The sequence below is a fragment of the Branchiostoma floridae genome, chromosome 2, assembly GCF_000003815.2.
Source record: "Branchiostoma floridae strain S238N-H82 chromosome 2, Bfl_VNyyK, whole genome shotgun sequence".
Taxonomy (NCBI): domain Eukaryota; kingdom Metazoa; phylum Chordata; class Leptocardii; order Amphioxiformes; family Branchiostomatidae; genus Branchiostoma; species Branchiostoma floridae.
The window spans coordinates 24,746,076-24,772,686 of NC_049980.1; the positions used below are offsets into that span (position 1 = coordinate 24,746,076).

General features: G+C 38.6%; 1 protein-coding gene across 18 annotated transcripts in view; it reads left to right on the forward strand.

Moving 5' to 3' along the window:
- LOC118409818 (focal adhesion kinase 1-like) overlaps nt 1-26,611 on the forward strand; it is a 45,647-nt gene that overhangs the window by 16,974 nt on the left and 2,062 nt on the right. For 3 of the 18 annotated variants that reach the window (XM_035811139.1, XM_035811151.1, XM_035811140.1), the window contains 24 exons: nt 184-251; nt 772-780; nt 1,197-1,232; nt 2,319-2,372; nt 8,915-9,012; nt 11,811-11,996; nt 13,084-13,199; nt 14,397-14,497; nt 14,899-14,988; nt 15,406-15,610; nt 17,430-17,465; nt 17,744-17,823; nt 18,275-18,309; nt 18,560-18,712; nt 19,630-19,734; nt 20,582-20,695; nt 21,041-21,187; nt 22,311-22,337; nt 23,345-23,428; nt 24,210-24,230; nt 24,681-24,759; nt 25,135-25,214; nt 25,609-25,755; nt 26,204-26,284. In XM_035811139.1, the coding sequence (XP_035667032.1) occupies nt 184-251; nt 772-780; nt 1,197-1,232; nt 2,319-2,372; nt 8,915-9,012; nt 11,811-11,996; nt 13,084-13,199; nt 14,397-14,497; nt 14,899-14,988; nt 15,406-15,610; nt 17,430-17,465; nt 17,744-17,823; nt 18,275-18,309; nt 18,560-18,712; nt 19,630-19,734; nt 20,582-20,695; nt 21,041-21,187; nt 22,311-22,337; nt 23,345-23,428; nt 24,210-24,230; nt 24,681-24,759; nt 25,135-25,214; nt 25,609-25,755; nt 26,204-26,284 (2,152 nt within the window). The remainder of the gene's footprint in view (nt 1-183; nt 252-771; nt 781-1,196; nt 1,233-2,318; nt 2,373-8,914; nt 9,013-11,810; nt 11,997-13,083; nt 13,200-14,396; nt 14,498-14,898; nt 14,989-15,405; nt 15,611-17,429; nt 17,466-17,743; nt 17,824-18,274; nt 18,310-18,559; nt 18,713-19,629; nt 19,735-20,581; nt 20,696-21,040; nt 21,188-22,310; nt 22,338-23,344; nt 23,429-24,209; nt 24,231-24,680; nt 24,760-25,134; nt 25,215-25,608; nt 25,756-26,203; nt 26,285-26,611) is intronic. The other 15 variants (XM_035811141.1, XM_035811152.1, XM_035811142.1 and 12 more) reach the window with 10 other exon arrangements.

The following is a 26,611-nucleotide window of genomic DNA, read 5'->3' on the forward strand; positions in this document are numbered from 1 at the left end:
TATTTGCACATGTAGATATTCTGAATTACAGTTTGGATCATTCATTCAGTCAAGTCTTAACATTAGGTACATGTACCAATTAACGTTTCTGTTTAGTGCTAGTTATTATGTGGAGAGGAGTTAACAGATTGTACAATTGTTTGACTGTCTGTATTTACTGTTGATGTGTTCTATCATCCCCAGCAGTGCTCCCAATGGCAGGGAGAGCAGGAAAAGTGATGCTTCCAGCAAGAAAGGTTCCCTGGTCTCAGGTGAGATATGTGCTACACGCTTCAAGAGCTAACAGTACCATTAATATTGAGACTTTACTGGTGGTTTTATTTTTGCAGTTTTTACCTTGAACTCTCCACTGCAAATTCATGACACTGAAAGTCCCCCTTGTTTGGCTACTGTGGGTACAGAATTGTTTCAATAGCCAATTTAAAACCATGAAAACCTTCTATTCCCTCACATCACAAAATATAGATTTTCATCCTTTTTGGCAACTTGAAGTGAAATGATGAAGATTACAAAATGTAGTTGGCCTTTTCAAATTAATGTTTTTTCCCAATCTAAAGTTACCAGTGACTATCATATAGATTGTCAGATAAACAACAACATAGTTAATGTTACATCCAAAATGATTTGTTATCACTATGCACAGAGATAAAGGATAGTTGTTGCAAGACTTGTTCTCAAATGTAATGTTTGTGTATGCAGTATGCATTTGATCCCTGTTCTAAACCCCTTTCCTCTACTCTCTCAAACTTACTTCCATGCTTACTGGAATAGGTACATACTGTAAGTAAAACACTCAGTATCTGTGTATTCTGCTTCTTCATATCATGTATCTGTCTCTATTGTAAGACTATTGTATGTCCCCTTGCTATCATCTACATACATGCAGAGTAAAAGATTAGTTTGACTGTGTTCCATTGGAAATGTTGTTGAATATACTGTTGAATACTTGGCAACGTATATGAGATGCGAACATTTTGTATAATTCAAGAAGTACAGTTTAATTTGGGGATGATTGAATTATTCTATACGTATGGTACCGGTATATACAATACATGTAAGGGCCTAAGTCAAAACTATCTTCATAGTTCGCTATCTCTAGACAGGTTACCTGTTCCCGTTCTCTCTGATCCTCCTGTATTAAACCTTGCTGTGTCTGTGCCTCTTGTCTCTGTGCTGCTGCCTGTCGGACCTGCTAGTGGCTACCATGACAACCACTGATGACGAAGATGAGGGTAAACTGTTCTGTCTCTGCTGTGCATGTCACTTCATGTTCAAGATATTCTTACACCCCAACCTCCAGATTTGTTTTTAGATGCCTTTTAAAGAGATTAGATTTTTACACTTTCCAACAGCTTCTTCTTAAACATATAAACGTTTTTCTCTCTTTGATGTGAAATTTTCAGACATTTGTGTATTACATTTGTATACCTATCCAAGTTTGCAAATTGTATTTGTATGTTAGTATACCAATTCTTCCAAACAGGATGGCTGAAAAAGAAAATATCATCAATGAAGACTTCTTTCCTTCACTGAGCATGTACATGTAGAAGTATGCAGTGGATATGATTATTTTATTAGTTGTTTTTACAACATGATTTGCATTAGTTCACATGTTAATTAGCCCTCTTGCTTGAAGAAGAGCTATCTTGATTGTTTTCAAAATAATGTTTTCTGTTATTTGCTTGTTTTTTGTATGATCATTATTAGTCTTTCTATGCTGGATTGAGAAATCTTGGGATATGTTGGAATATCTTGGACTGTGGCTTTTAATGTCAATGTTGATTAAAACTAACACACAACGTCACATTTGCACAACATGAATGTCGTACATTGTACCTGCAACAAAGACAAACTAGTACCTCCGTGTGTGTTGTTGAGCACATTTCTACTGACTTTGCTTAATATTATACATATTTGAAAGAAAAAGAAAAGAAAAACATACCTGAAAATCTGAAAGAGATTATTGTACCATTAGTGCTTACAATAAATGTCATATGAATATGCTCAATATGTACACAGAATGTTTAGACGTTACAGTGACTAAACATGTGTCTGTCTTCTGTTGCATGTACATTGTGTTCCTGTTGGATGCTGTGAAAAATGTTATCACAGAGTTTAGGTATAAAGTGATGTTTGTAACTTTGTACATACATATGTTGTATTCATGCTGCCGTAGATAATTTTGATTAAAAAGACTTAAGTATTGTTGTTAGCTAGCCAAATGTATTGCTGTTTATGGTTAAGTATTTTCTTTTTACAGATAAAATTTACCATAAAGGTAGTTATATTGTAGAGTTTGACTGGGTTTTATTTTACAGAATCAGATGACTATGCAGAAATTGTGGATGATGACGACTACTCCATGCCAGCTAGTAAGTCACATCTCATTGTCTTCCTAATAAAAGAATTTAGAGATTTAAATCTCACAGGATCATTTCTGTAATATATATATATGTCCATTTACAGTTTCTCTGTGTGTTTCTTGAGCTCCTGAGTTATATGTGACAACTGTCTGACAGTATTTTGTACTGTTTGTTTTGTGCAGTTTATGTGTTGTAGTCTGTATAGATTGACAGACAGTAGTAATAATAGTACAGTATAACTATGGTTGTTAAGCACTCATAAAGTTGTAGTAGAGGACAGTTTTTTTTTTTTTAAGGATAAAATGTTTTTGTTAACTAAGTGCAATCATGTGAGACAAAGCACAGTGCATTCAATGGAGCTAAACAATTTTCCATGCAAGGGTATTGCCTTTTTGTTCTGTTCCAGCGTCATGTAGCTTGCCTGTTAACTTACTATTTTACGCTTCCCAATGAAGCTATCTGCCATTGTCAGCTGGAGGTAGGCTGGGTGTAATTGTGAATTATCAGTGAAAAACAGACTTCCCCATTGAGTTGTTACCTATAATCTCTGCCAGTGTAGCTGAATTGAACCAGGCTCCCACAAGAGAAGGTTCTTTTGTGTCTGTGGGCCGAGCATCCATCCCTTCTGTCACTAACCTGATTAAAGCATCCATTTGTGTTAGAGATAGATTCCAACAAAGATGTTGGGTACCTTGCCTTTCTGAGCAGAACAATGCTCCTTTTTCCCTACCCTATGAAGCAGGTAATGACATTAAAATGGATTCACCATGCTTAGTATCAATCATGGAGCTAATTAGAGGGATAACCCAGATCAGGAAGTGTATTGGATATGGAGGATAGACAGAGTGCTATTTCGAAATTCTTAGATAAAGTCTTTTGATATATTATATTCATGCTCCCTGTATGTGTTTCTAACCAAAGTACTGTACGTGTACATTCATAATTCTCCCCAAAATATCCACATACACATCTGTAATAGTGGGGTTCAAGCACTGCCAAACCGACCATGCCAAATGGCTTTTGGCATAGTGGTTTGCGTTGCTGGATTTGTAGTCTGGCGGCCCTGTTTCGGCGTAGGTTTGAATCTGGAGAGCCAGGATATTGTTTCTGTCAGTTTCTACTCCTTTCTTACACATGTACAAGCCTACATGCATGCACACCAATCTAGGCATATTAGCATCAACTGCTGCAATGGAAGTGACCATCAAAATTATTAGAGGGTACCATTTATTGACCTTTCTAAAGTGTACAAGTACTAGTACAGTAACTATAACTAGAGAGGCCTTTTAAACCACTGGCACTGTGTATCAAGATCACTTGGGTATCAGGCCAAAAAGTCAAGAGTGCATTAGGTTGAATATGCAGAGTTACACACTGCACTTTGTAAGTTGATTATTGGGGCTAAACCAAATCATGTCTGACTCACTTTTCCCATCATCACAAATTAGTAAAGGCATTCAAGTGTCATAAATCAAAACAAATCCTATGTGGCCAAAAGTCTTATTAAAATCCTTATTGACATAGCAAAAAACAACAACACACACTTGTAACATATTATGCTGTATGTAAAACACATTAAGTTCAGTTTTATGAAACTACATTTGTATCAGTTCTTCTACGGGTATGTGTTATGATGTCAGACAACATCTTCACATCTTCCAGGCAATGACATCATGCAATACGACTGCCTTCCTGTGTTTGTTCAGAATTCAATCTGATGTGTCAGGTCCTGAATCAGATACATTCTCTGCTGACTCGTCCTCAGCTGTTTACTCAGACATAGTTCAACTTCAGGCTGAATAACAGTCAGTTATAACCTTTCTCCATGTCTCCCCGATGTTGGCTTGTTCCCTTACAAATAGATCTGATGTTTGCCCAAGACTTAATCCTTTCAAAATAAGAAAAATGAGCTTCACAGAACATAAAATTTCCAGCAAAGAATAATGAACTGTCCTCCCAGTGCCACATATATACTTTTGTATTCTCTGTTTGGGAAAGCAGTTTTCCACCTGAGACGTGTAAGGCTGATTACATTTAAAGATTGTCAGATGTCATGTGTCTTCTAAGCTTGAAATAACAATTTGCAAACATTTTTCATGTAGTTTGTTTGCAGGCAATGTTGGTGTAGTTTGAAATGTAAAATGTAGTACATTTTCTTGTAGGGATTACATCGTTGCATGGAGATGTAAAATGTTAGTTGCCCTACTTAAGATTCTGTTTTTAGCTCATAAGATCATTAGATACATTTGAGGGCAGTATCCAGTGATGTACTATTCCTCTAAATCTGTCCTGGCTGATCCCACATAATCTCTTGGCCTCAGTCCAGTATCTAGCAAGCAAGCTGCTTCCTTGCTTGGTGTGGTGGCTGGCCAACTTGTTGATCTAGACTCCCTGGTACCACCCCTCTGCTGGCTACAGTCCCAACCTGCTTCAAATTCTGTCAAAATAGGGATCTAGGTCACTCTTTGCAAGAGAATGTCCCTTTATTTGTCAGCTGTTGTGCTCCATTTAGGGAACCTCCACTCCAGTACTGTACTTTTCTATGGGGGGAGGGATGATATTGAAAAGAATCCTGTTGCCATGGTAACAGACAATCAGCTATAGTGCTAGAATTCATGGATGTCAGGTTGACTGACAGCCCTTTTTAAGCATCCATGGCAGAAATAATTGTAGTCCCACTGCATAAATGAAAGTGATAAAACTCAAAACAGAATGTGTCCATTTTGGTGAAGTTCTTTGGTGAAGAATGCTAGTTGTTCTGATGTTTTCAATGACATCTATTACCTTCAGCATTCTTATGCGCTGCCTGACCATCATATAGATCTGAATGTACGTACTTCAACATATTATCATTATAGTAGATAGTAGATCCCTTCTGCCAGGTAGGATGTCTTCCAGTTTGGGCCATTCTTCCAGTTGTCTCAGATGGACTTTTCAGTGTCTATACTATAGAGGAAAGTAATTTCTTCACACCTGTGTGCGTGTTTGGGAGTAAAAAAAGTTTGCTCCTTAGTGCCCCACCCCCTCCTTTGACAAATTTAGGGTAAACCCCACCCTCATCAACAGGTCCATAATGTACAAACCCTTTCCACAAGAATGGAGTGCCCCAATGTAAGACAGCTGTACAAATGTCCCTACAGTACACAACTGTGGGGTCTTCACTCACAGCCATGCATCTGTAATGTGCATATTTCCTACCTCTTGCTACTAATGCTAGCTACCATAGCTTGGGATAGCTTCTGTATAGCTTCTCTACTCTGTATGTCCCCAAACCCTGGGTTGCTATTAGTATTACTCATCAGGTTGTTTTTCTTTTATCAGGTCTCCAACCAATTTATCACAGGCAGTCATAAGTTTCTATTCTGTATCTCTGTAATGCATAGAAGTTTGGGTTTACCATCAAGATCGTGATATCTCCCTCCAACCTCAGTGGTTTCACATGTAGTAGTTGATTTACAGGTCATGACAACTTTTGATTGAGTCAAGGATGGCCTCTTTCCTTATTTGGCACAACTCTCCTGGGGTCGTGACCTTTGGAAGATACCATATTTTCAGATATAAAGGGGGGAATCAGGAAGTTAGAGAAGTCATGAACTTTGGAGATTTTGCTTGCATTTAGAATATATAGAATGCAAAGAAATTCACAAATCAAAACTTTGGTATTGATAGCATTTTTTATTGAATATCTTTGTCAGAAAAACACTTTTTAGTTGCCTCTCTCTCCTCCCCACAGTAGTTAGATTAAGCATGCCTTGCTCCCCTGGGTAGATGATAGTATACACTAGACACAGGAGGTCCCAGCTTTTGGCTCCACTGAAAAAGAGTTCAGTTAGGGGCTGGGCTGACAAGATGGAGTGGCTGAGACGGAGAAGTAGTCGCCGGCGTAAAGGTACCAAGAATGTACAAAATCCTACCATAGTGTTATAGATACCCGAGTATTGTGGTTTTGTTTGGTCCAGAGTTTGATAAACATTTCCGTCTGTTGTGGCTTGGCTGGTGTCTGTAAGGAGGAGTCTCTTCCCCTCAAAGTTGTGCCAGGCACAAGCAGGGCCCGTCCCCTGAGCTAGCCGTGTCTGTCTTCCCGGACACAGGGTAGACTTGGGAGCTGCCTCACTAGCTGTGGAATGTTTCAGTTGCACAGGAATTGTTATTTGACCAGAAATTTCAATCTCTACTCTATACTCTACTCATAGATTTGTAATTATCAGATGCCATGAGATTGTGACATATGATATCTTACACCACTGGAGCATCTAAAAAACTTGTGTTTTCATTTCTGTTTTTTGTAGTTGGCCAAACCAGTTGACAGCAAATGACAATGATTACTCTGAAATACCTTGTTTTGGTGTACTTATGTGTTGTTGTTAAGTTAGAATAATCCAGTTTGATTTGTTTGGATTAAACATAGTTTATCACCCTTATCAGAGAAAATTTATTTGTCTTATTGGCAGCGTTGATTGATGTATTTTTAAAAAGTGTTAACTTTGCGGGATTCATGGTGATTTGCAGTTAGTTGCCTTCCCACATATTTTCATCCAACAATTTTCCTAGTCTGGCAAAATAGATTGATTTTTTGTAAGAAATGCAGGTTTATGTTAGGTGTTGCCAACATAGATAACATAGGTCTAAAGCACATGAGAGTATATGATAGATGGAGGAGAAGAAGCATGTAGATTTTCAGTGAATATCTATGTTTTTTTTAAATGTTTGAAGTATGATGATTTATAGCAAACCATTGCTACAAGTATGATTTGCTGAGCTACACAGCAATAGATAAACATTTTATTATGACGACACACAGAGAAATTATGTGTGAAACATTGTGCATAGCATGGATCAGAGACAGCTATTTTTCTGCCAGCACACTGTGGTTTACTAGAAGTAGTAAGTGAAACAAGAGAAGCTGTTCTGTAAAGACTAAACAGAGACCAGGGTCTCTATCCTGCTGAGATGCCAAACATGTCAAAGTTTTCGTGTCAGGAATGTCCCTAAATACGTTGTCTTATTATGAGTTATTTCCACAAGCACACAGGTTGTTTATGATGCTGAAGACTCACTCATTCAGTTCCTTAATACCTTTCTTTGAAAAGTTCCTTTCAGAAAGTTAGAGTTTGTGCCATATGGATAACTGAAACCTGTATAACGGTCCTTGGCAATGCACCCAGGCATGTTTACATAATGTGGGGCACAGTATTCATGTCATTGGTCTGTGAAAATCCTGTCAAAGAAAGGACACCTCTGACTGTTTATTGTTATGTTTACAATTGTACCCACCACGTTTATATGTTGTGGCTTACAACAGGCTCAAGTAACTGCGAGTTCAGGGTAGGGCACAAGGTACAGCAACTCGCACATTGGCTTGAATTCAAATTCAGCCCTCGTGCCACACTTGTCATTACTCAAACTAAATGAGGTATTTCCCAGAACTGCTGTGATTGACACAAACTCAACAACCACATTGCAGTGAGAGGAAGTTTTCTGGTAACAGACTTAATCAGGTTTATCTTAGCTCTTGTTCTGGCAATCTGCAACAACACTATGGTAACAGTGATTTCCAAGAATGGTATGTTTGTAAGATAGAAATGTGAGACTGTTTTGCTGGAAACCTTGACTGTGGCAGTAGAGGCATCTGTCTTGGGAGTGACTTGGAACTTGGATGTTTCTCAAAAGCTATACTTAAAACTACCACCCAGCATGAAGAGAACCAATTTTGTTTGTCCTTGCTCATAACTGATTGAAGATAGATCTTAGGATAAGTTGTAGGTGTGTCCAGTCTGACCGGTACCATTGTTGACTGCTGAGTTATCACTCAGTGACCAAAATTGGATTTGTGTGACCCATGGTATTATAAATGAAATGTAACGCAAGATGTGATACACATAGTTTAAAAGGCAATGCACATGCACTCACACACACACACACACATAAACACACACACAAGTTACTTCATCAGTTAAATTTCATGAGTTACCTGTCAAACCTGATGACTCAGCACTGTGTAAAGGGGGTGTTAGTACTTTAACTGGGTATGGTTCTCGACCTGAGCTCACTCATCTTGATGGGTTGTCAAGAACAGACTGTAACAAAGTTGGGTCAAGAGTCGTCCTTAATCAAGGTTTTAAGTTGTCAGGAAATTGGTTTGCAGATGGTTGACACAGACCTTGTTTCCACATCATGGATACATGAAGGATTAGTTCACTTCTGATTGCTTTGTATAGACTAGAGTTCTGTCCATGCCAGGTGGCTACTAACGATGCAGCAGTCATTTCTTAAAGAATTTGAAATAAAAATAATTAAAAGCACTTCACATTTTACTAGTTTTACCCAGCTCTACATGTCTTCTTTGTATTGATGCATTTTATCACCAGCCTGTTGCCAGTTTCATTTTGTTGTTGAAAATATATCACTGTCTTCTCATGTAGGTTAAATCAGAAAGTGTGACACCTTCTGATATTTAAAAAATCTAAAGGTGTGAGAAGACGTAATGTATCAACTATCATGTTTCTGTTATGATTGACATCTCACTCAAGCCTACTTTTTTCCTTCACCAGCGAAAGACTACGAGATTGCGAGGGACAAAATCGTCCTCGGTGCAATAATCGGAGAGGGTCAGTTCGGAGATGTGCATAGAGGAGTCTACAAATCCAAGGTAACAAATTAAAATTGAAGCTTTCTTGTTATCCAACAACTGTAGGAACAATGATGTTTCTGTTTTGTAGATTGAAAACTTGATACTTGAAGGTCTGTAGTATTTCTTTGTACAGGTACTGCTAGGAACATGTGGAAACACTTTGGATGTCTAATCTGACAATGTCTTTTTTCATTGACTTTGACAGTAGTACTTTGATAAAGAAGTGAAAACAAAAGTCACTATTGTGCTCTTTTGGAGAGAAGCTCTTTTGGGACTGCCAGGCTGATAGCACGTACTCTATGCTGTGTTTGAAACCTCAAGTAATTTGTACCTCTTTTGTTAAGAATAGGAATGTCTTTTAAACGTTATTTGAAATCATTTAAAGTTTTGAGAAATTGTTCCACTGACTGAGGCGACTGAGGTAAGATTTGTGAAGGTGAGGATAGAAAGTCATCGTGATTTCTGTGAGTCTCCCAAAGCCTTTCCAGACCCATCCCGCTCAACTAAAACAGAACCCCCAAAGTTGGCCAAACTCAGAACTCAGCACAACATCTGGCACAGGGTCAGAAGGTGACCCAGGGTAACTTTGAACTCCAAACGGAAGATGCTGGGGCATCATTTGTGTAAGTTACCCTGCTGGGACCCTTATGTGGACCCCAGAAAGCACCACATCAGCTGAAAAGGAAGCTGGTAATTTGTGGGCCGTGAAGCCGGTGCCATCAAAATACACTGGAGAGGAAATCATCTACTTACTCTGCCATCAGAGAAAGCAAATAAACACCCATTATAGACCAACTTCCACTCAATTTGCAACCTTATATGATTTACTGCCATGGAAGTTTGAAATATTTATGTACTGCAACAGACAGTTTATTTCTCCAAGGAATCAAAATGGGCTTTGATATTCCCTATTATTTTAATGACTGCTAGAGGTGATCTAGCTGTGGAAGCCAAGGGAAATGCAGCAAATAGCAGTAATGGCAGAAAGTCTTATCAACATTCTGGTAGAAGGTTATACTTGCAGATGATGTGAAACATATGGCATACTCCAAAATGATTTGAAACACTGCAGTGGTGGTACATGTATGTCATACTTTAGGGTGTTTCCTTGGTGGAGCCAGTATCAAGTTGGTAACCTTGTCTGCAGCTGGCACTTTGCCTGTGTTAGCTTTGGATTTAAGTCCTAATGTTCTTACCATGGTTACTACTGAGGGGGTGTGGGTATGTATTTGAGACTTAGTCGCTAAGAGAAAATATTTGATTCCTGCCTCCTTTCAGCCAAGTGAACAAACTCTGCTCATTTCCAGTTTACCGGGTATATCAGTGCTCCAGCCTGCCAATTTTGGCATCTTTGAATGTTCATATTTTGTGATGGATGCTTTGAATTGTGTCTTTGAAATACAAGGGCTTTTTTTCACATGTGTCAAAGCTTCAATAGTGCCAGAAAACTTAAGAAAAATATGCTCAAGTTTTGAATAAAATGATGTAGATTGTATTTCCACACCTTTGAATTGAAATTTGCCTTCAAAATGCATAAATTAGCATTTCTAGAGGTTAGATCACTGGAAATTCCACAGTATTTTTTTAAAATTTCTTAAACGCTGACAAGCCTGTTATTTTCAACTTCTGTCAATGACCTGATTTTGACTAGAAGTCAGCAATGTTTGTGGTACTGATGTGGGACAAGCAGAGGAATTCCTGGCATACTAACCCTGATTATTTGGGTAATCAAGTGTGTCAGGAGCAGCCTGTTACTGATGTATGTGACCTCTGGGTTGACCTTGGAGATGTAGAACCTTGGAATGACATGGCACATTCCCAATCAAGGATGTTTAAATGTCCTTGTCCCAAGCAAATAAGCAAGTTTCTAGGTTGAATAGATAGTTCAGATTCAGAAGTCCCATTACAGAAAAAAAATCAAGGAAATCATATGTAAGTTACATGTTTGTTTATTGGCCTTATTTTTCTGTATCATCATCAAGATCAGATCCAAAAATTGATGGTGCAATCACAGTGTGCCAGGGAAACTGAGCAGAATAGGATTATTTAGGTTAGCAGGAAATTTCGTCTGTGTTTGTGTGGTATTATTACCACATTATGGAAAGACTCACCACATTTTCGACCAGTCAAATTTTTTTATGTCTGTCATCTTTTATACAAAGATCATCCTCATCATCTTGTCGTGAAGGTTTCACTGGTGTAAGAAGTATATATATTTGCCTCCAAATTAGGATTTCAAATTATGTGATAATGTAGCAAATACCTCCTCATGTCTACGTGCATGTACATGTATGTACCACTACTTCCAGCATACCTGCACTGAATTCTAAGTCCAGAAGTAGCAGATGTTTCTTAGTGAGAGTCTTATTGTTAGGATTGATCATTGAGAAAGAGGAGGACAACAGGAGAAACTGGAGCATGAAAATCAGTTGTTAGAGCACCTCACTGCTGCTGTATAGGTACCATATGTCATGGTGCATGTTGCAAATTTGTCTTTGTTCAGTCCTACCTATAATTGGCTTTGCTGTCTTTAAGATCTTGCTTTCTATTTGCAACAACATGGATGCAAGGTGTAAGAATGAGTGTAGTAATTCTTTTCCTTGACCAGGTTGAGGTACACATGTTCAATGACTTACTGCATGAAGACTGTTATTCTGGGACATCCTTTTTTTACGATTACATAAAAGACTCTTCTTTTTTACTGGGATTTTTTTACAGTATCACAAAATGGGGATGGAAAATTATGTTTGGTATATCAATTCTGATCCTGCCGCCTGTTCTCCAAGTTTACCATCCTTGTTAAATTTTTTCTCCAGGAGGAAGGCAACCTTGACGTAGCAGTGAAGACTTGTAAGATGGACTGTACAGACACAGTGGCAGAGAAGTTCCTGGAGGAGGCCTACACCATGAAGCAGTTTGACCATCCTCACATCATCAGGCTCATTGGGGTGTGCACGGACAGGCCCATCTGGATCATCATGGAGCTGGCAAATTTTGGGGAGGTAGGGGGCCTTGTCTGAGTAACCAGCCAGGAAGTAGATGATTGACAGATGATTTATTTGCCAAAGAAATCTGGAAAAAAAATCACAGTTTGTTACTGATTGAATGGACAGAAGTTATCTATGTACCAAAATACATGTAACATTCACTATGCATTGACTAGAGTGAGTCAGAGATGTACAATTGAAAACAATATAAGGCTTAACGATTTGTTGCATATCGTTATGTATATCACCATACAATGTACATAGATACATGCATTTTACAAAGGTAAGCTTAATCAATTTTTCCTAGTATGACTTTTTGACCTCCCACCTAAGCAAATAGTTTCTTGTTGAAGTTCCTGGACTGTTTTGCACATAACCGGGATTAGCGAGGTATCCATCAAGTCACAAAGACAAAGATGTATGGGGTACAGGTCAAACTGTGCAGGAAATCAGACTCTACTCATTACTGCCATGTGTGTTCTGGTAAAGTTGAGTGACCCTGCAGGTTCCTGCAGCAGGGCCTGCTGGGGGGTCAGCAGGGACAGCCTGTCCCCAGGGAACACATGTCTGGCCCCTCGCTCTGTCTTCCACACCTGATAAGATTAGGGAACCCAAACACTAACCAGGCACATTGTGTTCCTATATCAGTGTCAAACCTGAGAAATGTTAATTCACCAGTTGTTGAAATAGGAAGAAAGACAGGAAACACTTTTGGTGCTGCCCAGTCAGTGTTATATGGGTGGACAATGCTGGCTTTCATTCTTAGTTTGCCTCCAATTTCTCCTGATGATGTTGGGCAGATTAATGAATTGATAGATACATTTTTGTTGTACATGTACATGAATAAATAGACTAAAGAAAGGAAATCACATTTGACCCACAATTTTGACAATACCAAGATTTTTTTTTTCAATTTAAAAGTGACCAGTGTATATGGATAATAACTTTTTGGCCTGAAGATCAGAATCTGTAAACTGCTATAGACAAGCCCTCAAATACACATCCTCAAATTTCATGTGCTGTAGAGCTCAAGTGTCTCTGACATTGTGCCTGTTTGATATTGAATGTTTGGATTCAACATCCCGGATGTCTTTTTCTGCAGCTGCGGTCCTTCCTGCAGTCCAACAAACAGAGCCTGGATCTGGCGACCCTCATCCTCTATGCATACCAGCTCAGCACGGCACTGTCGTATCTAGAGAGCAAAAAATTTGTACATAGGTTAGTGTGTACTGTCATCCTTAGGCCATACCAATTTAATTTGTTGGTTCTCGGATTTTTTCAGAAAAAAGTTGGAGCGACAGGGCGAAAAAAAAAAAAAAAAACTGCAACAAGTCTGGATTCAGGTCCAGAGTTTCAGGTTGGTAATTCCAGACCTGAAACCATGGTATATGTGTGGCAGAATACTTATCCAGTTACAATTACATGAAAAATTTGCATGTAAGCATACATTTTATATTTAATTTCAACAATACAAATGCAAAATAATGTGCAGTATTACAGAAGTACACACAGTTATAAAGCTTAACAGTTGTAATAAATCATCATAGTAAATCATTAACAACATTAAAAAATTTTAAAAAGGTTGAAATACTTTTTCAGGATAGTATAATGCCTAATGTATGTTAGCAACAACAAGAAAATGACTTCATTTCACCCAAAAAATAAGAGTGCCTGAAACATCTGATTCATTGTTCTCTTTGTGAAAGCTGCAGTTTAAGCAAAAAACGCTAGAGGCGTGCTCATTTGCATGAAATTGCATCTCATTTACATACTTGTGACTGGCTACATGGCGGCCATTTTGGTTTGCCGAATCGTCATTTTTCAGCACAAATTTCACGATCTATTGGTGGTTTTCGATGATTTACAACACAAAGGAAAACATAAGCAGGTGATAGTTGTTTTTGCATGTCCAGTACTTGTTTCAGAAGTTTTGTTTAACTGAGCCGAAGTTTGTCGAGCAACTTGTAGGTAACGGGACCATGTAACTCTCACGAACATGCAAATGAGTTCTCATGAACATGCAAATAACCTCATGGATTTTTTTTTTTTTTTAAATTGGGAAAAATAGAAGCGGCGATTCCGAGAACCAACAAATTAAATTGGTATGGCCTTAGTTCATCATGAAAATTAGATTGATGAAGTGATTTAGAGTCTATTGTAAGGTGCATGTAGATAGTTTAGTTGTACTGATCTGTAACAAATGTTTACATGTACATTGTTTGTACATACAGTGTTACTGTAGATATACCTGTGACATTTATATACAACTGCACATTAATTGTAATCCTGTGTAATGTATGGATGCATGCGTCAAATACCTGTACTGCATTTTGTAAAAGTACTAAAACTAACTTCTCTCTGTTTTGATATAATTGTACTGTCAGTGTCTAATATGTGTATTTGTGTTGTGTGCAGAGATATTGCTGCGAGAAATGTGCTGGTGGCTGCTTACGACAGTGTGAAACTGGGAGACTTTGGACTCTCCAGATGGGTGGAGGACCAAACATACTATAAAGGTAACTATTATGCACCTTAAGATGAATGTACATAAAGCATATGTTCCAATAGGGTAAGTGACAACACTGACTATTCTGCAGATTTGATACAATAACGTTTGCATGTTGCTGACTTGATTTGCCCTAAGAGTTTTATGTTGATGTACATTATTTTTTTCCTATATTGTATCAATGTGTATTGATTATTTGATGTATAATTGTTTTGTTATGATTTCTGTATGGCAGCTTTGAAAAGATGTCCTTTGACAAGGAACACCTGTTCTTCCATACCTTGTACTGTGTTGGAGAATTGTGATGAATACATGAATAGATATCAGATAAAAAGACCATTATCTGCCAGTTACAGCCAGTGGTACTCATCCATCACTGATCAATGTTGTTTGCGTGTGTTTGCTATCTAGCATCCAAAGGCAAGCTGCCCATCAAATGGATGGCTCCGGAGTCCATCAACTTCAGGAGGTTCACAACAGCCAGTGATGTCTGGATGTTCGGTAAGGTCCAATATGAAATTGTTCAATAAATGTACATGTATAAAAGTTGTCATTAGTACACTCACACTTACACTCACTATCCAGTCTAGTCATAGACTTAAGTTAGGCCAAGGAACTTAATGGAATTTAGGGACTTGGATAACATGCATTTAGATAACATCATGCCCTTATCTCCTTCCATCTTTGACTCTCCTTACAAGACAGTGACATACTTCCAGGGTATTGTAAGTTCCACGGGGGACTTAATTTCATGGTAGGGGTGCTTCAAGTTGAAACTTCATGTTGGACACGCAGAGTGCATTATTGACAGAAAATATATTCTGTTTACAGTGTCATCATCTTCCAGCAGTTGACAGTATCTGTGACTACATGCATACATGAATAAAAATTTGATGATATGTTTTCCATTCCTTGTAGGTGTCTGTATGTGGGAGATATTGATGTTGGGGGTCAAGCCATTCCAGGGGGTCAAGAACAATGATGTCATTGGGAAGATAGAGAATGGAGAACGACTGGCCATGCCACCCAACTGTCCTCCCAACCTCTACAACATCATGACCAAGTGCTGGTCTTATGAACCCTCCAACAGACCACTCTTCAGCCATCTTAAAGAACAGCTTAGGTACATCTGAACACTCTGTTATCTGTGTTTTATCATCATCTTGTGCTGTTGAAATTATGATTTATGTGTGCTTTGTTTACTATTGTTGGCATTGCTGTCATGTTTTGGTCTTCTTGCAGTACTGTGCTGTTCACTTTGTGTTTCTTTTCTCTATTCCCTGTTTATCGATTTTGACTCCTGTTCTATATCCCATTGTTTAAAGAAAAGGAATATTGATCAACCAAAAAGCAAAACAACTCCCCAAGCTCCTCTTAAGATATTCCAAAAAGGGAAGAAACCTTCTCAGAATATGTTGAGAAGCATAAAGATACGCCAAGGAGAAAGTTGCAGCACCCTAAAGCAGTTGTCAAGGTGAACACAGCAGACTCTTATAAGTGTAGGTTGTAGTGAGGTACCAGAAGAGAGTTTTAGTTCTTTAACTTGTATCTCTAATACTTCTCTAAATACAAGGTGCTCCTATCTCTGACCAAAAAGTGTCAGAAAGAGTGCAAAGAACATTTGCTATACATTAGCACAAGTTTGAAGAGTGTTGTTCAACCCTCAGACCTTCAGTTTATCTCAGCAAATGCCATTCATTCACCAGTACCCTCAATTCAAAGAAAAACACATTTTCGCACACCAATTTTGTAGCTCAGCATATATTTCAGTTTGTCATCTTGTAACTTGTACAATGTTATTGCACAGACAGTCAATTTTTGGATCAGTTACAGAGGTACATGATTCGGTTAGTAGATGCAGTTTCTTCTGGTACCAGTACAGTACAGCCTGCACACCAGTCTGTGTGTTGACTTTGCAGTGTTGCCTTCTTGCAGGGTCATTCACAGACTGGAGAAAAAGTATCAGGAAAGGGAAAGACGTAGACTATCCCGCAGGTTCAATAGGCACGTGAGATGCAGACCTCTTTCCTTGCAATGCAAGAACGTCTCACATACTAGGCTGTGTGACTGCACTCTACTGACTTGTCGCTATTTGGCATTATATATGTCATGTGTGCACTTCACCCTACAACTGAAAGGCATTATGTGTACAATTGTATAGAGTATAGTTGTAGTGAACTGTTGTGCTCCATGTACATTGCTGCATCAAGTGTGAGCATTTTTAAACAAATCTTGATGAGGCTTGTAGTTGCTCTTAGGTTTTTCTGAAAAAGCATAGTTGTAACTTGGATTTTTTTTCATTGCTCCTCTAATTTGAATTCAATTAACTTCATTTACAGTAATCACAGTGAGGCTGTCATCTCCTCTCCCCTACACTGTTTCCAACCCACAGAATGTTTTAGTCAGTCATTTGTTTCTACAACATTTTACTCATTCTTATGTCAGTTGTCATAGAGAATGGCAAATCATGTTGACTCTATCAGTCTATGTAGAACCATTTTCTGTTTTCTTGTGAATTGTTCATCAAGACTGATGTTTGTTGTGATGGTAACCAATGACTTAATTTAGTCTATGTACATGTACACTTTTACTTGGCTCACATGTTTAACAGCGAGCATGAACTAACTGCTAATCCTGATGATAGAGTTTACAACTGAACATACATGTAAAGCTTGATGATGACCATAAGTGGTTTGTGAAGGACATAACCTTCAAAGTGTCGACATTCCTTGGAGTCTTTGTGTCAAATGTAACTGTCTAAAATACTATTGACAGCATAAACTGATAATTGCAATAACCACAACGGCAAGAATACAAGCAGATAGGAGTGTTAAACAACAAGTCTTAGTTCCTGTTCTATCTTCTGCACTATAGATAATAATTTGCTTAATATCCTCTCTCCCTTCTTATCTATTTTCTTGCTGCCTGCTTTGAACAAAAAGGTCTCTTGTTTGCATGTACAAGTCCCAGAACAGGAGGTGGGTAGAGTGTCCAAACTGATTACTTGATTTCTTCCAGTTTTGAACAACAGAAACCTGTGTGGATATGCCGTAACATCACGTTTTAGCTCTCATGTGTGTAGAAAGATGTAACATGACTATGTTATCAAGTGATACATGTGCAATGACTAATTATATGATTGTGTACTAAGGAATTGTGTATTGAGGTGTTTGGTTGTTGATTTTACTAACATGTACATACACATTGCAGAATCCAGATGTCCATATATGTAACTTTTTTTTACTGATGGTTTCAGTCTCATCCTTCATGAAGAGAGGATGGCTCAAGATGCAGCTATGCACAGGGATGCCAGAAGAATGAACCAGTTAGCATGGGGTGAGTAAGGACTGCACTCAACATTAATCATGTCATGTAAGATCATTTGTGTTACATAGGATCCTGTAAATGTTACCCAGCTCGATTGTAACACTATATCAAAGACTTGTGTTAGCCCTTCTTGTTATGTTAATTAGGATGTTAAGTCTTACTCTATACACCTATTTTGTACTTTGTGTAACAGTCGTTGCCATACTTTGTACCATGTACAAATGTCGAGCAATAAAGTTCATCAATATCTCTAGGTAAAAAGTTCTCTCTGCATGATATGGTGCATAGGGAAGCATCCATCTCTTTCTCAATAGACCTTGGGCCACTTGGCTTTGTACAATGACTTTGTACAGGATCAGGATCAAACTCACGACAAACCAAAATGCACACGCAGCCATTTCATAGTCTTGAGAATATTTATGTAGATGAGTATGATTAAGGGCTGTTCTTCTGTTTACAGGTGTAGGTTATGGAGAGGACCAGCCACCTCCCAAGGTAAACTCTAGTTCTTATTCCTGTGATTTAGACAGCACATCATACATATTCCCATTTAGTGCTGTTTGATAAATCGAATATCAGTTACAGTGATGTTCATGTATATAGTGGTAGTAAGATATTTAAAAGCACCTGTAAATTTATTTCTTCACTCTTAATAAGGATTATGATTAACATTGTTTTTCTTGAGATGATAATTCATACCCAAGCATCATACAATATTAAACATGCCAAGTATTGCATTTTGCAGCCCAGCAGACCAGGCTACCCCAGCCCCAGGTCCAGCATGGGGAACCTGTTAGACCAGGGGTACCCTGTAGGGATGCTGCCCTCCCAGTCTAACCCTAACCTGGTCCTGGACCTGCCTCCATGGGGCAACAACAGTATGCCAAACCACTATCAGGTGAGACAAGAGAGAAATGTTTAGTACATGTAGAATCTAAGGAACAAACTTGTTAGGCTAGTACAAAGCTGCGACTGTATAGTTTCTCAGAAGAGGCTACGGGAAGCTACAAGAAGAGTCTGGTACATCATACATTTTGTACACAGACATGGAAGTTGCATTTATTCTTTGTTCTCAACTATGAAATAGTATGTCGGCATTAATGTCACAAAATGGCCTCCTACCTACTAATGGCCTAAGGATAGAAATATCCTTTCATCATATTCAACAAATATGATATATTATTCCAACCACCTCTCCCCCAATCACTGCCTGTACCACTCCTGCATAACACTATGAAACACCCTTGACTGTAAGAAGTTCACATTGCTTGCTAAATGTTGCCCATCACATATTATGTACATGTATGTGTTTGTACAGTCATGTGACATTAAGGCTTTGCTAACAGACGTTCACAATAGCAGTGATTTGACTGTACTTTGATATGTAACATTTTAATAAGATGCTGAATGAATGATAGAAAAAATCAGTCAGGGTTTTCAACTTTTCGTTACTCACTTTCAGCACTTGCACGTGCACATATATGTGGTGAACGTTGCATTGGTGTGTCGTATTAACCATTCAGTTAATTGATTACTGTTGAGTACCATGGACATAGAGCTTAGTAATACGCACATAAGGATTCTGTGATTGCCAGTAACTGTTTCCTGTGGATGGTATGTAAGTAACAGGCCTTGTTTCTTCAGTGCATATGGAAAAGTTAAAAGTACTTGACGTTACATGTGTAAATGTAAGATCTGTATATTTGGCAGTATTGTACTTGTCTTAGCACTGTTGCCCTGTGTTCATACTTTATGGACAGTTTATTCACCGTCTCTTGCATTTTGTCCTTGTCGCCCTGCTCTGCCCATATATAGCCACCTCCTGCTAACACCCTCCACCCCCTCCACACGTCCTGGTCCAACCCCAACCTGGCACAGTCTCCCCGGAGCTCCTGGGGTCCCCTGCCCCCCCACTATCAGGTTTGTGCAGTGTGTGGGTAGAGTAGCGTGTGCAAAACTGATTTCTGCTGACCAATGGGAGAAGGTCCTGCAGGACACAGTGATTCACCATTCGTATAACTTGAAATGAAAACTGCAATCATCTATAGGATTATTGTTCCCTTTGATGACGCACTTGATATTTCATTCCCGTACTAATCAGGTTATTTGCCTCTTTGGATAGTTTTCTGATCATCGTTCTTTTGTTTGCAGTGCTGATTTTCTGTTGATGCAAATGCCGTGTCTGTTGTTGTTGTGTTATTGTTTTCCAGTTTTTCCAGTCTCTTATTTGTTCATACATAATAATTTTTGTAAAGCCTTATGATCATTGATTCTGTGATTGTGCAGTCTGTATTGTTTTTTTGTGTCCACTTATCCATAGTATAACCTAAGATAAGCATATCAGCATTCACACATTAGGGGATACTGTTTGATACTTAGCTCCAGTGAATCCTAGTTGGAAGAACCATAAGTATTCAATATACTTAAATATACTGTATGACAATTTCATTGTCAGTTCCAGCTGTGTTATTTATGTCACAAATATCCACAAGGGTAATGAAAATTCCTTTGATTAATTGGAAACATCTACATTGTAGTACCAGTAAAACAATGTTGTTTAAAGCATTCTCAAACCGACTTTAGGCAGAAACATTTACTAATTTTAATTTAGGAACCCATAGATATTTTATAACCCCCTGACCAAGTTTTTCATTTGTCATCATATGTACATTTCATCACTCTCACATTTTTATCTGTTGTTTTGTTACAATACGTAAATAGTTAGCTTGTGATAAAACACTTTACAAACTTAACTTCGTACCCACAGGTGTCTAACATTGAAGGTGTGATATCACCTGGTCACTACCAGACACCGCCCGGTCTGAACCGCCTCTCAACCGGGTCGGCAGACGGGGAATGGAACAGACCACTCAGTGTGGAGGTGAGACAAATATCAACACTTTTATGTGTTAGGCAGTAAATGGTTTGTGCTAGCAATTGTCAGCCCAACATTTCTCATTTGGATGAAGAGCCAGTAATCCCTCCCGATGGGCCATAGATTTTAATGCAGAAACAGCAATAATGAAACTTGCTGCCTTCTCTGCCAGAAGGCACCACAGTGCGGCTTTTATTTTAGTAAGTAGACAAGCAATCAACAGAGAGCTGACATTAATGGTCAGCAAATCAAAAGAACATGAAGATATATACCACTTCATACATACATGTGTGCCGACCTACTCCTTACCTTTTGAGTAATCCTGTTGGGTTTGCTTGTTTCACTCCACAGGAGAGGGAAGCGATGGAGCGCCTGAAGGCAGAACATGCCCTGCAGATGCAGGAACTGGAGAGACGGATGATTCAGCAGAAGCTGGAGGCGCAGCAGAGGCAGTGTGAGGAGGACCAGAAATGGCTGCAGAGTGAGGAGGTGGCACTGGTACGGAAACAGAAAAATTATCTCATAAATGTCTTTTCATTAGAGGACTTTGCAGGTTACTTTACAGTTAACAAGAAAAAAAAACATGGGAAATTTGAGAAAAGCATGTTAGGCTCAAGCCTTCTTTTGAGTTTAAAGGCTGATGTACAAATAGATATGTATATACAGTGTACATGTATATATATATGGATATGCATATGATAGTAGATATGTTGCAGATGGTTTAAACATGGTAATAATGCTATTGAGGCAGACTAAAGATTGTCTGTAGGCAAAGTGTTTACTAAGTATGCAATTACTGAGGTTGGATGGTTTTCATGAATGTTCCTTAGAGGGGCATTTTGCGTGTGCGACTCTTGGTTTCATGGTATTGATGTGCCTTGCCCACACCTTTCACATGTTTTTCATATGTATCCATGTCTAATGCTTGATGCTTGTGTTTCATTCCTTCTTGTGTTGTTCCCTGTTGTTGTGTTGTTTCTGTTGCTTTCTTTGTTGTCTTTTGTCTGCCAGTCTCCTCTGTATGGGACAAAGAAGGTCAGATTTGTTTTAAAGTCTGCACCCTTCCCCTAGGAATATCCCTGACAAAGAAACCCAAACCTTCCCCAAGTCAAGCATTGCTTGTTATATTTGTTACATCATTTATCCCCTCCACTAATCCAATGTTTGCCTTTATAATTGTGACAGCTCCTGTGGAGTACATCTGTGTGATATAAAGTAAAGAAGTTAAAGATGTGGGGCATTGTTCCAAGGTGCACAATCAAGAAAATTCAAGTTTTGTATAGTGGGGGAACAGATTTTTTTTGTTTAAGAAAAAATTAGTGAAAAGATTGTTAGGTAAACTTTGTTATGTTAAGAGCACAATCATAATGTCTTCTCTGCATGCTAGTTGTTCTACACCAGTTTACTTTAGTTGGGCATGTACAAATGTGTGTATACTGTACATACATCCTTGAACGTAGTGATTTCAGTGCAGCTCACCCCTCTACACAGTCGTATTGGCAGATTTGCTATGTTGTGGGTTTATGATAACTATTGTTGTTCTTCAGTGTCTTGTGTGTGTGTGTATGATGATTGTGTGTGTGTAAACTCACCTGTCTCTCTGGCTTGTGTTCTCTTGCAGAACCCCATCATCTCCCCAAAGCTGGAGGTAAAGCCACGTCAACTGTGTTGCACGTTGTTGACAATGTGTTTGTGATACGTGTAGTTGGTGCTGGTGATTGGTTCACCCTCATTGTTTAATCATTGTTACATGATTTACCTCACAGTGCCTGTGACGTAGCTTGTGACCAACATGGCAATCTGTACATGTACCCTACATGTACATGTAAACATGGTCTTAAGTTGGTGACGAATAAGAAATAACTGGCTAGCACCAGTCTATGTTGCTATTTCTTGTGCATTGACTATGTTGCATCTGTGCATTGCATTGATTATCTTTAAAAGCAAAATTTACAGCCATTTATGCTGTGCCACTGTGGTTACAAGTTACATGTACCTTCCCTTTCATTTAACATAATAAGTTTGTTTTGTTCTAGGCATCTTAAGTGTTCGTCAGACCCCCAAGTCCAGTTTGTTTTCACTGGGGCATATCTTTATTATTATTGTATTTTTGAAACCTTGATTTCTCGTAACATATTCACACAAGCCTTTCACATGTACTGCTTTGGCTGTCTAAGTACCTAAGTATCTTTTCACAAGCTAAAAATTGTAAAGACTTGGGATAAGTGTCAAGATGAAAAACAAACAAAAACTCATCTAGGCCTGCAGTAAGTTGTTTTATTATCTTGGATCAGTCCACTACAGTAATGGGTACAGAGAAAACGTGAAGTAGTACACAAGGAAAGGCTATCCAGCACCAGCTCTCCTGTGCATGTGTTTGTGGATGTTCATGTTCTTTGATCATGCACTTACAACTCAGTTGTGACATGTGTGGTGGTGGCATTAATGCACTTCTCAATCACAACCATTTTGGTCCAATATAAGTGCAATGAGAAAATTATGTACATGTACAGTGAACGACTAACAAGTTTCTAATGAGAGCACTGTTCGAGGAATCTTTATTGCTCACTTGGACCTTGAGTTGACTTATAGTGCAAATAGTTTACAAACACGTCAATACTCAGTACTGTATATGTTTCTTGGTTGGATTTTTAGCGTCCAGAGCAGATGCCAGGTCAAACCAATGAGGTTGAAGGCAGCCAAACAGACGGAAACATGCCAGACAGGTCCTCCTCACCGGTAAGTTTGACTGCAGATCCACAGGAGCCAAGCCTTGTGGTTAGGGTTTGTTGTGGTCTTATAGTCCGTACTGTAAGTATGATCTACATGTACATGTATGCAAAGTGTTCTACATTTATGATTATCTGTAACTGTAGTTTGTTTATGAAAATAAAACGTTGATCTCCTTTCTTTACTTAAATAACAAGTAGAAGATATCAAGTTTTCTTAACTTTGAATGAAAACTTTCTAGGAAAATGTTGACCCACTCTCCTTTTGAATGCACCTACCTGTATCCTCCTGTTTAGATAGCACTTACACTTAGTGCATGTAACATGTAGCTTAACTTTGTGCATTGTGGTGACTTAATATGCTAGTCAATCTGCAGCAGTAATGCATAATGCTACATAACTGTAAAAATGTTCCCCCTAACACAAGTTGATATGTATAATTGTCATGCATAGTCATCATTAATGTGCTGATCTTTCATATATTGTGTGCTAATAGTAGATCATACAGAAGCATGCTGTCTGTAGATGTTGCCATTTGATCCCCATAATGCATTGCTTTCATTTAGTGTTGAATGTATCATGTAGAATTGCATTGCATGTGTAATGTGCTTTGTATAACATTCATAGCTACAGGTGTGCCCTAACATCCTGAGCCTGTCACCATGCTGTAGGGTGATGTTTGCAGTAGAACCGTAGTTTACAGTTGTTACCTTATGCATACAACTATAGCCTGCCCCTGCTAATATCTTCTTGCACTCTTCCTCTTGTTACCCACTCTGTACTACCCAAAGGCATATGCAGACATAAGGAAGGTAAGTCAAGTAAAGCAGAATTATAACTTAAGAAGTGATATGACTGTACAACTAACACCTCGATAGCAATCTTTGATACAATATACTACAGTTTGTAGCAGACTAAGCTATTCTTCTACTAGTAGTTGAGTAAAAAGCTTGTTGAAGAATTTCTTCACATTTATTCTTATCATATTGTGTGGTGTAGAAGAAAAGTTATTTTAGTCATTATATGATATATAGTTGTATCTGTGTGCCCATTTACATGTCCATCATGTATTTGTCAATGGACTCATTTTATTGACATGAGTCAATGATAAAAAATCTTCCCCAGAAAATAGCATACTTGCTCTTGATATTGGTCCCATCTGAAATGATGATGATGATGTTGCTGATCATGTCAGTCAACTCGCTACCCCATACTGTATAATTATAACTTTATGTTTACTCAAGCCATTTTTCGTTTTCCAGAGACCCCTTCCAGAGCTGCCATCTTACCAACAGAGCCCACAAGAAGCAAATAGTAATGAGCCACCTCCAAAACCTGCAAGTAAGACAACTACTGTCAGAGACTGAATAGTCTGGGTGATAGCACTACAGCCTTTGGTAGATTGTTATGATTGTGTAATGTTAGTTCACCCTTATCTGAAGAGTAGCCTACAAAAAAAAATGTACATGTAACAGTAAAAGTCAATTGTATTTGAAAATGGTGTTTAGGGATATCATTTTGCAAACTTTGCTTTCAAATTGTAATATTTAAAAAACACATGTATTACAGTTTGAAACCACCATCTTGATATCCCTCAATGCCGTTTTTGAAAACAAAGGATATAGGTTACCCCACAGATAAAGATGAGCTAGTGCTGTCAGAAAACTGTCCATCCTCTTTGTGGTCATGAAGGAAACTTGCCTTGCTTACTTCCAGGACCAGGCCTTCCACTAAGCCCCAGGACCAGTAATGCTGCTGAGTTATCATCACAGAGTCCTCCCCCTACAACCCCTCCAGTAAGTACTGCACTGTACAGACATACAGTGTATATGTGCATTGTGTGGTCCTGTGGGTATCTTCTCCTTATTATCATGATAGCAAGGATCACTCTCTGTTTGAGCCTATATGTATTACAGGTCAATCAGATAAAGGTATTTAAACACATTGATTGCTATTGTAATGATAGATGACATGGTATATATGTTCTCCATTTAGTAGAAACTTTAACAAACGTTAGGGACAAGAACTTTTTGTACTTGTACATTTGCCAGAACCTGCCTTTTCACCTACAATGTATACTGATCACAGATGCTATAGTTATGATAAATGCAAGGGGAGGGAACTGTTGTGTACATTTACTGTCTTATCACATATACTGATCACAGATATACATTTCTGTCCTTCTACCAGGCTGAAGCGGCCCCTCCTCCCACCATGGACCTGGACAGGACCAATGACCATGTGTTTGACAACACCACGGGTGTGGTGCGTGCGGTCATGGAGATGTCCAACAAACTGCAGTATGCCAAGGCTGACCAGTACGTCATCTTGGTCAAGGTTCGTACCGTCTTCATCATATGTCTGTCAGCCTTCTTTGCCTTGATCTGTTATTCAGCCTCTGTTTTACTACTTTTATCTTAAACATTGTTACATAGTTACAAGACTTATTTTCTTCTTTGTGGAGAATTCTTATGTATGCTACTTAAGATACTTAAGATGTTGTATATGATCTTAAGAAGATGCACTTGTGTCTTGGACATTTTTGTATAGAAATTTTCCTCTGAGTTTTACATACTAGTGAAACACTATTGCCACATACATTTTATTAGTGGAGGTTACATCATATTATCTATGTCTACAATGTACATGTACATTTTAGAGTATGAAGAGACTCAGGGTTTAGTGCAACATCTTCAAAGATATTCCTAGTGAGCACTCCCAAAGATGTCGTACGTAATGTACTCCATTGTTATTGATTATTGAGATGTTATTGTTGTCCTTGCAGGAAGTAGGACTGGCCCTGAAGAGTCTCCTGACCAGTGTGGACGAGGTGACAGCGAGGATCCCTGCAGATCTGCACAGGGAGGTCAGGAAGACTTGTACATGTAGCAATTTGGACAATGTGATGCCTGATTTTTGTTAGTGAAGAATTATTGTTTGATCTGACCATTCATCTTGTAAGCATGCCTGTGGCTGTAAATTAATGGGTGAGTGAGTGAAGTGTTTTTGTAGGAATGAAGGCAATTAAACTAGTACTCACGACCAGAAGTTTGCTGTGAGAAGCTTTCACTTGGCATCCATGCACCATGTTTTTTCAGCTTTGAAGGGTCACGTGACCTGAGGGTTGGATGCACTCTCTCTCATGTCACGTGACTGGATGAGTGTGTTGTTTGCTAAATTGCCTGAATTAAGT